The sequence below is a fragment of the Apteryx rowi genome, unplaced genomic scaffold (genome assembly GCF_003343035.1).
Source record: "Apteryx rowi isolate R43461 unplaced genomic scaffold, aptRow1 scaffold_119, whole genome shotgun sequence".
Classification (NCBI taxonomy): domain Eukaryota; kingdom Metazoa; phylum Chordata; class Aves; order Apterygiformes; family Apterygidae; genus Apteryx; species Apteryx rowi.
Genome location: NW_020447408.1, coordinates 162,645 through 178,909, shown reverse-complemented (window position 1 = coordinate 178,909; position 16,265 = coordinate 162,645). Strand labels below are relative to the sequence as shown.

General features: G+C 36.3%; 1 protein-coding gene across 3 annotated transcripts in view; it reads left to right on the top strand.

Moving 5' to 3' along the window:
- PDPK1 (3-phosphoinositide dependent protein kinase 1) overlaps positions 1–14,596 on the top strand; it is a 32,624-nt gene extending 18,028 nt beyond the window's left edge. For all 3 annotated transcript variants that reach the window (XM_026085772.1, XM_026085765.1, XM_026085778.1), the window contains 12 exons: positions 1,800–1,842; positions 2,040–2,177; positions 3,414–3,558; positions 6,742–6,839; positions 7,844–7,919; positions 8,489–8,557; positions 9,043–9,139; positions 10,340–10,513; positions 10,915–11,132; positions 11,751–11,808; positions 12,927–13,079; positions 13,605–14,596. In XM_026085772.1, coding sequence (XP_025941557.1) covers positions 1,800–1,842; positions 2,040–2,177; positions 3,414–3,558; positions 6,742–6,839; positions 7,844–7,919; positions 8,489–8,557; positions 9,043–9,139; positions 10,340–10,513; positions 10,915–11,132; positions 11,751–11,808; positions 12,927–13,079; positions 13,605–13,712 — 1,377 coding nt within the window. In that variant the 3' untranslated portion in view covers positions 13,713–14,596. The remainder of the gene's footprint in view (positions 1–1,799; positions 1,843–2,039; positions 2,178–3,413; positions 3,559–6,741; positions 6,840–7,843; positions 7,920–8,488; positions 8,558–9,042; positions 9,140–10,339; positions 10,514–10,914; positions 11,133–11,750; positions 11,809–12,926; positions 13,080–13,604) is intronic.
- The last annotated feature ends 1,669 nt before the right edge of the window (positions 14,597–16,265 follow it).

Below are 16,265 nucleotides of genomic sequence, written 5' to 3'. Positions count from 1 at the left end.
GGGGGGGGGGGAGTGGCCTACTAATTAGGAGAAACTGAGAGTATATAGTATACTCGGATGCGTTCAGTGAGAAGGAAACCTAAGGGTACCCAAGGACTCATGCTAAGGGGAAAATCTTTGATCCTGTATACTTATATAACACAACTGCTCAATATGATGTGCTGATGTACAGCACATCTTAAATCTGGTGGTGAGAATTTCCATGTGCAAGACTGGAGGGGAGTCCATCAGTTTGGGGAGCTCTGCAGCATAATTCAGGTCTGAAAGTTATTAGCTGAGGTATTTTTCCGTCTGTGTCAGATAGCTAATCGCTTCTGCTATTTGACCATGGACTCTGCATGTCCATGATAGGACAGGAAAGATCAAGATTTACAAATGGGGCTTCTTCTTACTGATGGCAATGAGTTGTTTTATGAAAATGTAAAGGTATCCATTTCCAAAATGCAGAAAGTTAGCAGTATATATCTGGCCATCTGGCTATTTATTAAATAATGAATTTTAAAAGTTACTGTTCTCAGTAACTTTCACAGTAGACTTGATTGATGAAACCTGGCAACAAAAATTAGAAAAGTTATGAACATTCTTGTCTGATTGCGCAGCTTTAAATATTAAAGGTGTACACAGAAGAATTTCAAAAATTCTTTCTGCAAAGACACAGCTTGTAATAGACTGGCTATTTCTAGGGGAACTTTTAATTGATCAAATACTGTGAACTTCAGATATATTTGTATGAGTTGTACTTATTTAGAAAAGTAAAGGTACTTCTTATTACTGTACCAAGATTTCATTTTTCTAATACTGAAAGAGTGCAACTGCACGCACTTCTCTTTTCACCTTGAAAAATCTATTTAGAAGCTCTTTTTTCCGAAATACCTAATATTTAGTATCAGGTATATGGAATACAATTTTGGAGTACTCTGTTATAACTGACTTTGCAAGGGGGCTAGGATAGAATGAGAGAAGTGGATTAGAAACAAACCTTGTATAGTGATTTTTTTAAATTGTTTTTGCATAATGTTGACATTCTAACAATGTATTGGAATGGCTACAAACCTCAAATGGGGGGGAGGGGGGGACAACCAAATTTATTGTAATGTATTGTAACTAAGTTATTGCCTGAATTCAGGTAAGAGGATTTTTCAGACTGTCTTAAAAGTTGCCTTTTATGGAACTTCTTTCTTGAAAGACAATTTGTATTTCTTGAAAGGTAATTTGTATTCCTCTTAAAAATGTTCCCCTTTAAAATGTAGAACTGTTTGGTTAAAACTTTCTTCCTTGCTTCTGCTATTTGGAAATCTCTTATTCCCTTTCTTTAACTGTTTTTCCTAACAAACTGTAAATATCCAGCAGCTGTCTTGCTTCTCACTTTTAGTCTTTCACATAAATTTTATTTTTAAATCTTTGCCATTTATGTTATTTAAAAGTACTGTGACAATTGACTTTTTATAAATATTCCTTTAAGTACTTTTTTTCTTTAAGGAGCTTCAGCAATTTACTGTGGCCTATGTTACAATCTTCAGAACTCTTCTGAAAACAAAATAAAATGTGAACTAGTGATTACCCAATCAGTTTTATGGGTCTTTTAGCAAAACAAGTGGTGTTATGCTGAACTGAATTTCTGCAGAGGTCTCACTGAAACCAGCATAATACGAGCACATGCTTAAATATTTTGCTGATTGGAGTTGTAATAGTTTATTTTGGGAAAGGAGTATGTTAAATACCTACTGGAAGATCAAAATCAATGTTATTATATGTCTTTAATGAATGGCTACATTGTATTTTCTCTCCTATCACAACAGGTTGTCTTGGCTCGAGAACTGGCAAGTTCTAGAGAATATGCCAGTAAGTATTGACTCCTTCAACATGAACATTTTTTTTTAAGATACTCTATCAATATAGTTATGTTATGAAACAGGTGCAAAAGTAAGAATTAGTGTCTTTATGCTAATTTTATCTAACAAAAGGATTCCCAAATTTGCTTATATGACCTTCATTTGGTTGTTGCTCCTCTGCATTTTCACTCTGTCTTTTTCATTAAGTTAAAATTCTGGAAAAACGTCATATCATAAAAGAAAACAAGGTACCATATGTGACGCGTGAGAGAGATGTAATGTCCCGTCTGGATCACCCTTTTTTTGTGAAACTCTACTTCACTTTTCAGGATGATGAAAAGCTCTGTATCCTTTGAGTTTGAGTATTTGTTGTTACACTTTCTTAAAAATAATAATCCCCAATTGTGATTCCTTTAAAACAGCAGCTAACAGAAATGATAAAAATTGGGTATTTAAAATATTTTGAGACAAATGTTTGAGATGCAATTTTTGCAGTCATGCTTTTAATAAGAAAAAGTGAATAGAATGAGTGTGCCCCCTCAAAGAGAAGTGGGAATGGTGGGGGTGGGAAAAGAGGAATAAAAATTATTTTTATTGTTCATGCTGTAAATGCTAAAGGAGAAATTGCAACAATTCATGTAAAAAACAGAGTGGGTTTTCCTGGGATGTGTGAAATGTTTTACTTCTGATATATACATTAAAATACCAAAATTCTTATCTTTAAAATAAGAGTAGCCAGCTATGTTTACTATTATTTCTCATTTAAACAATTAGATCTGTTATAAGGTTTCTTATGTATAAGTGCTTACAGAATAATCTGAATGACAGAATACTTGAAAACCTTCTGTTTGAGTTTTTGCCCCAGCAGTAATTGCAAAGTGCAGTTTCATCTTGAAAGCTCATCAGTTTGCAGTCAGTTTGGTTGGAAGGTTTTTTGTTTTTGTTTGTTTTTTGCTGTGAAGGGATTGTTGATAACGTGAATTTCCTCCTAAACATCCTGCTTGGAAGTGGCTTTGCTAAGGGTAAAAGAATAGATCAGACCCTAAGTGTAGCTGGCGTTGGGTTTTTGTTTGTTTGTTTTTGCAGAGGCTGCTAACTGTGCTAATAGATTTTTGTGTGTGTGTGTGTATGCATGCATGTAGTAACAGTACTTATAGGGGTTGTCTTCTGTAATGTAAACATTTACTCATTGTACATGAGACTAATTTTTTTAACTTTCCAGATGAAGGGCAATAGTAAGCTTAGACTGAGTGTTCATTATGATTGTGAATGGTTTTCTTTGTAGTCAGTTATGTATAAGTTTAAATCAATTATTCAGATGACTGTATCTGGAAAAATTACAATTTTAAACTCCTATTTAGTCTTTGTTATGCTGTGAAATTAGGACGTGTGTCCTGGGTTTTGAATGCATTTAATGAGAAAGTGTTTTGGGTTGTTACTATGTAAAGCTTCAAATTAATCAACTTCTCCCCTATTGCTCATTTCTTTTTGTTCATTATTTGCATTCTTGTCTTTAGAATAAGGTGTGGGTTTTTTTCTTTTAAAATGTCCTAATGATAGACCTTAACTTCTTGCATTCAGATTTTGGGCTTAGCTATGCCAAAAATGGAGAGCTTCTAAAGTATATACGCAAAATTGGCTCATTCGATGAGACCTGTACCAGGTTTTATACTGCTGAAATTGTGTCAGCCCTGGAGTATTTGCATGGGAAGGGAATTATTCACAGGTAATATACAAAATCCAGACCAACATGCTTTTGATTATGTGTAAGGTATTTTTCTAGAGATGTTCTTAAGCCTAAACCAAACATGGACTTTATGAAAGCTAATGAAAACATAATAGTATTTCATTAGTGGCAGTACTGTTAAGATAACACAGGGAGCTAAACAAAGCAAACTGTAGGAGGAGAGCCAGTCTCTATTCGTAGACCAGCTGATCTAGCTGGAAAAATAAGAAAAACTTTCTGGCATAGGACTTGCATTCCCAAAAGCTTCTCTGTCTTTTTCAAACTAGATGGTCTAAAAACAGAGGTTGGCTTTTTGGCTAATTTTTTTTTTCCCCCTGTGATATTACATAGCAAAAACAACTAGATTTTTGCTGGTGTGTGAATTAGTGTTTAGCACATCATCAGTAAAAGTAAATTAAGGTAAGCCAATTTTCACTGAGTGACTTCCACACAGTTGAACAAGAACTAGGTAAATGGTGAAAATTAGCAAAGCTTTTAAGGACCTTTACAATTGTTCAGATGTGTTAATGTTATTATCTGGATAAGCACGTTTTGTCAATATTGAGTAAGTTTAATTTAAAGTGGTGCAATATTCAAATGAGCTTGCAAGTTTGAGAAGTATGAGCCACAGAACTGGGATTTGGGAAGAAATCTGTTGCATCTGTAGGTTTCCAAGCAGTTGTTCATGGAACGGTTGATGATGGTTGTCAAAAAGCTGGATAATCATAATTCTGATAGCATTTTTACTACTTTTAGTTATATTTAAAGAGACAAAATATTTTCCTATTATCTTTCTGTGATATCTGTTTCTATCTGGGAATAAAATCTAAAGGAGTTGCAGATGGAAATCACTGAAAGTGTAAAACTTTCTGTTGGAATTTGAAATGGGACATATGCTACAAAAAAAGTTCACGGATTTCCAATTTCACTTTTATTATACTATGTATGTGTTAGACTGAGAGAATGCTTCTAAAATCAATATAGCATGATTGTCAGTCTTACTGAGCCTATATTAGAAATCTTTTATAATACAAGAAGTGTGTTACACTTGCCTTTGTATGAAGATCACTGAGAAGCTCAAAACAAAACAGTGAAATTGTGTGATCAGAGAACTCATTGTACAGTTTGTTTAATTAGAAGACCAAAGCCCTAGCAGTGCCTGAAAGCTCTTGGGATTTTCTGCTGCCTAAGGAAATATGACATCAGACAGAACCACTTAAAGATGACAGGCTGCTCTCAAAAAGTTAGTATGGAGATAGCTATATGTATATGTGTATAAATATATTATATATGGAAAATTTGGGGCACAGAGGAGCCTCATGAGGTTCAATAAAGGGAATTGTGAAGCCCTGCATCTGGGGAGGAATAACCCCTTGTACCAGTACAAGCAGGGGACCAATCAGCTGGAGAGCAGCTTTGCAGAGAAGGGTCTGGCTGTCCTGATGGACAACAAGCTGAATGTGGCCTAGCACTGTGCCCCGTAGCAAAGACCGCCAATGGTCATCTTTGCTATGTTAGGAAGAGTGTTGCCAGCAGACTGAGGGAGGTGATACTTGTCCTCTACTCAGCACTAGTGAGGCCACATCTGCAGTACTGTGTCCAGTTCTGGGCTCCCCAGTACAAGAAAGACAACATGGACCTGCTGAAGTGAGTCCAGTGAAGGGCTGTAATGTGATTAAGGAGCATATGAGGGGAGGCTGAGAGAGCTGGAACTGTTTAGCCTGGAGAAGAGAAGGCTTGGGGGGGATCATCTGAGTGTGCACAAATCCCTGATTGGGAGAGTGTAAAGAAGATAGAGCCAGACTTTTCTCGGTGGTGCCCAGTGACAGGATGAGAGGCAATGGGCATAAACTGAAACACAAAATTCTACCTGAACACAAGAAAACATTTCTTTACTATGAGGGTGTTTGAACACTGGAACAGGTTGCCCAGAGAGGTTGCAGTCTTCATCATTGGAGATATTCAAAACTCAACTGGACGCAGTCCTGAGCAGCCTGCTCTATTTGTCCCTGCTTGAGTAGGAGGGTTGGACCAGATGATCTCCAGAGGTCCTTTCCAACTCCAACTGTTCTGTGATTCTATGATAAATATATATAAAATATACACAGAACTGTTAAAAATATGTTCCATTCATATACTTTCTGCCAGTCTCAACCTCTGACAATAGGTATAGGAGAATGAACAGGATTGTTTTTATGGCTTGGGTGTCTTAATTACTTCATTCCAATGGTTCTCTATGCTGGTCCATAGACTTTAAACCTCACTACTGATTGCAACTGCACAACCCAATGCTTTTTAATAACAGGAGACAATTGGATGTAATCTGAGGAAAATAATGCTGCACAGTCGTCCATGGAAACAGCTTTGGACTTGCAGTGATTTTTTCTTATTGGTGAAATAAAAACAGCCATGCCCCACCCCAACTTCAAGGTCTTTATGAGCAACCAAATATCCTTCATAGGAGGGAAGTACATGGGCTTCTCTTGTCAACTGAGGAAACTTGGTATGAAGTAATTAATATTGTAACAGTGTAACCCAGTGCAATTTTTTTATATGTATTTTTGCAAAGTGAATCTCTGGACATCTAACTATACATTGTTATATGTGGGTGTATGAAACTGAGCTTTGATTTTATGCACAATCAGAGGCAGTGATCATACAAATGGTATGTGTGCATTTGAAATGCAGATTATACATGGATTTGTAAGTAACAAAGGTAAACATGCCACTCTAAGAGTGGAAGTGTGTTACAGTTTTCATCTATTCTAGACATTTAGTTTCATTAGCTGCTTTTTTGCCCTTGTTTGACTAAGTGAAATTCTGCACTGTGAATAAGTGGGTCTAGAATATCTTATTGCCATATCAGTCTGTCAGAAATGATTTAAATTAAGGCTTGGGAATAACTGCTTTTTGGATTTTGTTGAACAAAACACAGTGACTTCATTTTGTGATTAACTATTCATTACTTCAGGTCTTTTTAGAAAAAATGGAAATGAATGAGCTTTGCAAAATCTGTTAGCATCACTCTGCATCTTGACAACTACAAGTCAAGGAAAAGATGGCATAACAATGTTTGCAGAATATCTGTGTCATTTATGATAGCATTATGTGTATAAACCACCTAGCCTGTTTTGCAATGTTAGTTTATGTGCCACTTTTAATATAAAAATCTACCTTTTTCAGGGACCTTAAGCCAGAGAACATTTTGCTAAATGAAGACATGCACATTCAAATAACAGACTTTGGAACAGCAAAAGTACTATCTGCAGACAGCAGACAAGGTATACAGTTATTCACTTCTTGTCATGTGGCATAGCTAACTATAGGAAGTGGTCCCTCAGAATGTACGTAAAATGAATTTATAAAATTATAACCTTTGAGTATTATTACCCCTTAGCCAACAAAAAATTATTTAGGTATCTTAAAACAATTTTCACTCTGTTTCTGCTTAGATTATGTCAGAAGAGATAATATTTGGTTTAGTGGTATAGCCAAGTAAACCACCAATTATCAGAAAGGATATTTTCTTTGGGAGCTAAACTACCGCAAATTACCTGTCTTTTGCAAGGCAAGAATGCAAACATACAGTTACTGTGGCTCATCTGAAACAGCAAGCTGTTACTCTGTGCTTATGTATTTAAGCCCCAGTTAATATCGAAGTAGCTCAAATGTAAAGGTTAGGAATTTCTTTGTTTCCTTTGTTGCTTAGTGTTAACTGCAGTGAATTGATGCTGCAAATCATGCCTGAAAGAAGCACAAGGCTGAACTGCTTTTCATTCACCAAATCTGATTTCTGTTGAATAAACCATGTAGTAGAAATAGAGTGGATTTAGAAGGAACACAAACTAGCAGCATCTGTTGCTGTCCTTCGACACTACTTAAAGGAGATTGTTCAACTGATTGACTCCTGCTCCTGAAAATTTAGGCAATGGGATAATTCTGATAATATTTGAAAGATAATATTCTTTGTGATAAACTTGATTTTTTTTTTCCCCTAGTATGTAATAAGCTTGTATTGGTAGATTTTATTTTGCTTCTCTTTTAAAAAAAAAAAAAAAAGCAAACAAAAAAACCCAGTTTATATCACTGATATGTATTTGGTTCAGGAAGCTAGGCTTTATCTTGTCCAAGTAGATTTTGTGGATGGGAAGGGAAAAGAAATTCTCTGTGGGTTCTTTGTAACATTACATAATTTTCAATAGTTTGAGGTTTTTGTTTTGGGGTTTTTTTTCTTTGTCTTCCCCATAAATATGTATTTACTTACCTTTTTCAATTCTCTTCCCAGCACGGGCAAACTCATTTGTAGGGACAGCACAGTATGTTTCTCCAGAACTGTTGACAGAAAAATCTGCCTGTAAAAGGTGAGGACTCTATTGTGTCTGAGAATTGTACTGACTTCCATCAGGACACTATTAAATGGAAAAAATATTTAGCATTTCAAAGAAACAAGATGCTTTACTATAAAGTTCTTAGAGTTAGTTTAAAATATTTTTTCTTAGCAAATATTACTCCTTGCCTTAGCAGGTATTGCTCCTTGTCTGAGTGCTGGTTTTCTCAGTGATTCTTACCTTCTGGGGTCCTACAGACAGGATTAGGTGCTTCCAGGAGAAGGTGGCGTGTGCTGAAAAGTTTAATTCCACTTCCTCCATAAATAAACCAAAAAATATTTCTGTACTATCCAAATAAATTCATCCTTTTAATTCTGTTTTATATAAACTGACTCTAATATGGAAATTCCTGCTGTAAATGCAGGAATGTCAAGGAATGGAGTGAAATTATGTAGAAATTATGCTAAATGGAAGGTCTGTCTGCTTTGTTCATGCTATGTTTTAACTAGCAGATGCTTAAATTCTTTTTGCATAGTCTACAGGCTTATTATAGAAAAATATTAACTGCTATTCTCCCCCCCACCCCTCCCTTTCTTTCAAAGCTCTGACCTGTGGGCTCTGGGATGTATAATATATCAGCTTGTAGCTGGATTGCCTCCGTTTAGAGCTGGGTAAGAGACTTGAGTTACCTGAATACATTGACTTTGTTTTTTACCTTACACCCAGTTCTTAAGTATGACTTACTGTAGTGTACTTTCAGTGTTACTGACATGTCTGCTTTTACTTGTGTAATTATTTAGATTTTCTTTCTGAAGTCATGAAGATGCTAAGACAAATATAGCTAGAGTTCCTGAAAAATATTGCCAAATTTATCCTAGGATTCCCTGTGTGGCTTATATCATCGAGAAATCTGTCTTCACAAAGAGAGTATGAGGCTCCCTATATTGAGCCATTTAAACCTTTCCCATTATTATTCAAGCATCTGGTGCTTACAGGATCATGTTTAGAAGACTGCTTCCCCTTAAGTATGCCAGAGGGATTTATGGGAACTTGACTTTTAGCTTGTAGATCTCCCATTTAATGTTTATCCATCTTGCACACTGCTAAGATGAAAGAATCATGGAAAACTAATAACTATTTTTCTTCTCTTCTGCAGAAACGAGTATCTTATATTCCAGAAGATAATAAAGTTGGAATATGACTTTCCAGAAAAATTTTTTCCCAAGGCAAAAGACCTTGTAGAAAAGCTATTGGTAAATATTTGCTCTTGTTAAATGATTTGATGACATTGGGTACATCCAACATATCATGTAGTTCCTTTTTCATGAAGTTTTTATTGACTCTATCACAAACCTTTTAGTAAGAACAACTCTGAGCATTACTGACTGCATAGAGGAGTTGATATCTATTATTAAACAGCACTTAGATTTTTGTATCTGAATTCTGAAGTATGGACAGGAAATATGTCTCAGTCAAGTGGAAGCAAATGATTCTAAATACTGTGTAGTACATACAAAACTTAAGATTCACATATTCAGTTTTACACGGTACTCAGGCTAATTCTTAGTGAGTTGTATAATGCATTATTTCCTTGAAAACAGTGTTCTGTATATCACAGAGATGTATTTGTTAAAACACAAGTCAACTTGCCTTGCATTTTAGAGCACTTAGTCCATGTCTCATTCCCATATCAGCCAAATAGTTACTGTCTATGTGAATGTTTGACAGAAGAGGAAAAAAAGAAAAAAAAGTTGTGTCTTAATAGTGAGATATAGCAATGATACTAAAATGAATATGCAGAAAACATTTCAGCTGATTTTAGGCTTCTTGAAGCTGGATAGTCTGGTGTATTAGCATGGGAAAAAGTCCTCTGTGACTCGCATCTGTGGAGAGCGGTAAGTGCAGCCCTTGCAAAGGGTTCCTGTGTCCAGGCCAGCTCTATGGCCAATCTAGTGCCCACTGAGTGGTGAGGTCCAGGTTGCGTCAACATCCTGAGAACTGTGCTGTTTTAAGGTGCTTGAGAGGTTGGTCTTTGGCACCACCTGTAGCTGCAATAGCTGTCTTGCATCACCAGAATGTGATGCTGGGCTGTGCTTAAGGAATGCTCCATCAGGCCTTCTCTGTGTGTTTGCTTGGTTTTGTTTCAGTCTTGATGAACAAAACGGAGCCGAAAAATTGTGTGGCCCCAAAAAGTGCTCCTTTTTCCAACTATCCAAGCTGATCTAATACAAAATGGTGCTGGCAAGACATACTAACAAGTCACATCTTGTATTTTAATCAGACTCCTCATATTTCAGGCACTTACGTTTAAGGGAGTAAGACCAGCTGGTTTTAAGAGTTTCTGCATGTAGCAGTACAAATGTGAATGGTGCTCAGCCCTCGTTCAAGAGTTTAATGTGAATTTGAATGTTTTTTTCATTTTATGCACATTAATTTCATTTTAATTTGTTCAGGTTCTGGATGCTACCAACAGATTAGGATGCGAAGAAATGGGAGGGTATGGACCTCTTAAGGCTCATCCCTTCTTTGAATCCATTGCATGGGAGAACCTACATCTTCAGACCCCCCCAAAACTCACAGCATACTTACCTGCCATGTCAGAGGATGATGAAGACTGTTATGGAAATGTACGTTTGTCCTTTGCTATAATCAGCTCTGCTGCTTGAAATTGTCATAAAGCATAATTATTGCTTCATCGAATATTTGCATTAAAACTACTGCTGGTTATATTTTAATGAAAAGAGTCCATTAACAGAATTTAATAAACAGCTAGTGGGTAAAAGTTGAACTAGTCAACACTTTTCTGCTGAAGCTATTTGGAAGACATTCTGGCTTGCCTGCTTTTGGCCAAGCAAGCTTTTTTGTGAGGAGTACCTGTCATCTATAAAGTAGTCTGCCTTTGTGCCCAAAAGTGTGCTGAACCAAAGCAAAGTCTTATACTAATAGCAACTGTAATTGTTCATAGCAAAAGAAACTTTTAAGCAAACAAGCAAGCAACACACTAATTTCCAATTTTTTCCTCCTTTAGTATGACAATCTCCTGAGCCAGTTTGGTTGCATGCAAGTTTCTGGTTCTGCCTCTTCCCATTCCCTGTCTGCCCCAGAGACGAGTCCCCCACAGACATCAGGAGGCAATATTGAACAGTATATTCATGATCTTGACAACAATTCCTTTGAGCTGGACTTACAGTTTTCTGAAGATGAAAAGAGGTTACTTCTAGCAAAACAAGCTGGTGGAAATCCTTGGTAAGATCTCTGAATATAGTTATTCGTTATTTGCATTGAAGTAAGGAATCGAGGAAAACGTTATTTTGATTCAAATTAATTTTTGTGAATCTTAATATCTTCAAGTGAACAGTTAGCAACTAGATTTTTCTTGATGTCTAATTTTAAAGCAGTAGCGTCAAAAAAATCTCTAATACTGCATTTCTAAACTTTGCATAGTCTAAAAGACATGGAGGATGTGTACAGGATAGATGGAAATAACACTATGCCAGTTCTGAGAAGTCTGCCCCTCTACAGACTCCTGGAACTAGCTAGATTCCTTCTTACAGTTGATACAAGTTTTTTTGAATGATACTATTCTGTTGATACCTAACCAAAATACCTCCAGATCTTGTGCTCAGTAGCATTTCACTTCACTTTTGAGAAGAGTTTCTCATTTGTGACTTTCCTGACAGATTTTAGAAAATAGCTGTTTGGGATGGAATAAGAAAGAGGCCAAAACTCATCTGTTAAAGTTGTTCAGGACTCTGGAGGAAAAGACCACTAGAGAGACATGAAAAATTACTAAGTTAAAATAATGGTGGCTGTTCTTGTGGAAGAATTACTTGTGGAGTAATAGTTATTTTTCTTTCTTTTAAGGCATCAGTTTGTAGAAAATAACTTAATCCTGAAAATGGGCCCAGTAGACAAAAGAAAGGTAAGGGCTTTTTTTCTTTCTTTCTTTCTTTTAATCCCCTGTAGCAAAAGTTCAGTTGTCACTTTCTTGCACAGTTGCAGCATGGATGAGGAATCTATTCTAAAACTTCTTTGTTTAATCTAATTGTAAGTGTCAAACTCATTTACTTTTCTGGAAGATATAGTGCTTTCCTGTAAAGAGATTTTTTTTCTTTAATTTTGTGGTATGCTCTTAATTTTTAGAAAAGGCAAAAAGTGAATATGCTATAGGTGCTTTCACTTCAAAACTGCAGTAAGTTTTCTTTCCCCCTCCTCCTACTTATCTGATAGTCCACTAAATACTTTGTCTTGACACATGTCTGCATGTGGATTGAGTCACTAATATTTGGAGCTAAAATATAAGCCCATGTTGTCCTGAACTGTCATTCTTTTTTCCTGGATCTTATTAGTGCCTATATCCTGACAGAGGCAGAGGAGGTGGCATCAGAACAGCTTTAAGTATTAACTGTAACATGGTACATAGGAGCAACAGTAGTCGTAGTTTGTGTCAGCTTTACAGGAATGTAGGTGGCCTTTCTTCTAAGTTATTACTCTTTATTTTCTACAGAAAAACACGACTACTTATTTCTGTGCAGGAATCTTTGACAAAAGATATTGTTTTGCTTCATTCTGTACAACTAGCTGTTTTATGTTTTGTTAGAACTTGGAGATGCTTTCTTAAAATACTGCTTGTGTTTTGCCATATAGTATTAATGCACTGAGATGCAGAAAAAGGAGTGAGGTCATACAGGTAAAGCAAAAGAAATTCCACAGAAATCAAACTATCCTCTGACTGAGCTGTTTTAATTCTACTTCTGCTAAGTTTTAAGATCTATGAATTTACATCCCCGTCTTCTCCTGCCCTCCCTCCCAAGCAAAAAGTCTGTGTTTTGCAAACTAGAGCATGTTAATTTTGCTCTTTTACAGTCTATAGATCTTCCTCACTAAATAACTGATCATCTCATGGTAACCCTCATCTTGAGAGTTTCAGTAGAAGTGCAGATACCCCACAGACTCTAAAAGAACAGATCTAGGAGTTTTAAGTAGTTTTATTCTTTATCTTTATGAGTTTTGTATTGCTGTCCCTGCTTCTCTTGTTAGGGATTGTTTGCCCGTCGACGCCAGTTGCTGCTCACAGAAGGGCCCCATCTGTATTATGTGGATCCTGTCAACAAAGTTCTAAAAGGAGAAATTCCATGGTCTTTAGAGTTGCGCCCAGAAGCCAAGAATTTTAAGACATTTTTTGTTCACACAGTAAGTGACTTTTTTTTTTTTTTTTTTTTACAATTTACACTAAGATTCTTGGAAAACTATTGTGAATTGTTAGAAAATATTTTTTTTCCAGAGAAGATTTAATTCCTTGAATATAGGCATTAATTGCAGGATTACTTTGACTGTAGGTTACTAGCCTTAATAGCTTAACAAAATAAAAGAGAACTAACATATGTCTTTTCTTGAAATAAGTTTTAAGTTTTATTTAAGTGTAAATAAAATACAAGTGGACTTTTGTGGTCTGAAAAGAAGTTCTTAAAAATGACTTTTGAAATATAACCCCTTTTGTGTAGAGTGGCTCACAAGTAGTATGCCAACAATATATTGTCAGCTTATTTGACTGCTTATCTCACTAATATATACTGTTATATAATTGTAATTAAATTTAACTTTTGAAAAGATGATGAACTGATTTTGAATATTTATTTTATTGGTAGGTGCAGAATATTTGCTGCTTTTTGGTTTAACTGTGTTTGGAATACTCATTGAAATGTTGTTCACTTGTAGCCAAACAGGACATATTACCTGATGGACCCAAGTGGGAATGCTCATAAATGGTGCAAAAAGATACATGAAGTTTGGCGGCACAGATACCACCAGAATGCTGCTAAATAGTAAAGCTCATCCAAAATTTCCCAGTCTCCCTACTTGCTGCTAGAACTCCACGTGCAGCCGATCAGAGGAATCTTCCCAACCCACCTATTACCCATCTCAAGGGGAAGCATATGTCTGAAATACTCTGTTCTTTTTGTTTTGTTTGTTGTTTTTTTTTTAAAAAAAAAAAGCAAAAACCTAATGGAATTCAGGGTCGCTTTGCTCGCTCTTTGTGCTTCTGTTGAGGCTTCCACATGCATATCATTGCAATGAAGATCTTGCTTTTGTGCACTTCAGCTCAATTTCTGCTGCAAACTAGTGGATAGACCTTGCATTACCAGCTTCACTTAAGATCAGTTAAAACCAATCCACACGCACACACCCCAAATCATGTACCAGCCTTGCATTTTATGGGGCTGGAGTTTTCTGTGACTTTCGGATTATCATTAAACTGTATTTCATCAGGGAGCTTTTATATGCCTCTCCTAAGCACCACCTCTTTGTTTTCTCTTCCTTTCCCCTCTGTCCCCTAGCTTATTAGTATATGGCGTTTGTAGCCAGGTCAGTTGCACCCTTCCATAACTCCTGATATAGTTCTGGTTGCAGGATTTACGTGGTACTTTAATAATTATGTGAATGAATCAGATGTATGTGTCTGGCAGACAGACTCCAATGATACAGGTTGTGAGAGAGTAAAATGCTGAACATGGCACTGAAAGTTTTCTAAAATTGAAATGTTGGCTTCTGAAGCATATAAAGTTTTAAACTTTGAATTTTAATTTTAATTTGATGCATATGTGTGTTTAATCAAGGGACAATAAACTTACCAGCATGCTTTTAACTAATGCTAACTAAAAAATGAACTAGTTAGGGTAAAAAAAAAAAAAAAAATTACTATTGAAGTAGTAAATAGTTTTTCACCTTTTCAGGAGATGAGGGCTAGAAGCTTTCTTTCCAGGGTGTGCATGTATTGTGCATTTTAGTGGGGCCAACCTATTTACCTGGGTAGAGAAGGAAGTGCAAAAACTTTGTACAACTGATGACTTGATTTTTGTCTCTTTGTATAATGAGATGTACAAATAATCCTATTTTTGGTCTTTGGGCAGATACTTCAGACCTTTTAGCAATTCTGAAAAAAGTTTTAAACGGTTTAAATATTAGACCCATACAGTAATCTGGTTGAAAATTCAAATGAAAATGTTGATACAAAGGGAAAAATGTATGGTACTTAAGGCATATCTATAAAATGAAAATATTTTTCATATCAGTCTCCTTTATCCTTTTCAAATTAAGGCTTTTTTTGTGGTCAAACATTTCTTGTAATGTAGCAAAGACATAACTTTCTACATGCTAAAACAACTTCCCTAATGGTGTTTTCAACACACGCGTGTTCCTGAACATTGCAGAGGGTTGACCCAGGTATGGACAAAGGCATTCCTTCCTAGTTTTAAAAGCAGTATAAACATCACACCTATTTATTCATCGTCTGCAAATACCATCTCTTTGCCTCTTGAGGTCTGTTATGAAGTGCTTTTTTCCTTCCACCAAAGAAAAAAATGTTCTGCTGTAATGTTAAGAAAACTCATGGGCTGCTATTTTGTGGCTTATCAGGGTGTCTCAGAAAATGCATGAATGTTAGATTTACTTGTACTGGGAGAGGGAGGTTTATTGTGGATCTTTGAAGGGGGGGGGGAAGGGAAGGTGTTGTGTGGTTAAACTTGATGACAGTTTAGTTCTTAGTCTCTTCCAGTCTTTAAAGGAGAGTGCAATTGCTTTTTCTTTTGGAGAAACTATATTCTTGCAGTCGTCTTTTATGTTATCCCACCATATACACAGGCTTGAGAAAAGTAAATCACTAGCTTACAGTGCCTGGTGTTAGGGGAGCTAAGGTGTCTTGCAAGTGACTGAGATGAGAAAAACAGACCATTCACTTTCCATCATAAGAAATTTCACCACATAGAAGGCAGACTCCTTGTCAGTGAAATTTGAATAGCGCAGTATACCTTTTATTAAAACTATAGTTATCATAACCAAGATGACATGCATTCTGAGTTTGTTGTGGTGGTACCCATTTGTTCTGTAGCTGTTGAATTCCACCTGTAAGTTGGGTCCACTAGAGGGAATTCTGTAGATTCTGGATTTAGCCTTTTGGTATAGAGATGTAGACATACTCCCAACTTCATACCAGAGAGCCTGCCAGTGATGGAGTTTCATGATGCTACTGCAGTTGTTCAGTGTGCCAAAACTTTGCTTCCAAGAGTCTCTAGCAATGTTGTTCCGCTAATAGTGAACTCCTTAGCTTCAGTAGAAGCTAGAGTGAGCTCCATTGGCCTGTTTGCTTCAGCTAAATAGATGGAAATATAGAAACATTGGAACATGTTTTCTGTAACATTTAGATGTGCAGTCATCTTGCCATAACAAAATACTTCCTTTGCTTTTTCACACCTTAAAAGAAAATCCTCTCTGTCTAGTTCCTCCTTGCCCCACCTCCCCCCAAAAACTTTCAACCAAAGAAATCTTGACAGCAGTAAGCTGCAGAAGTCTGGAAAAATTGATGTCTGTATCCCTTTCCCC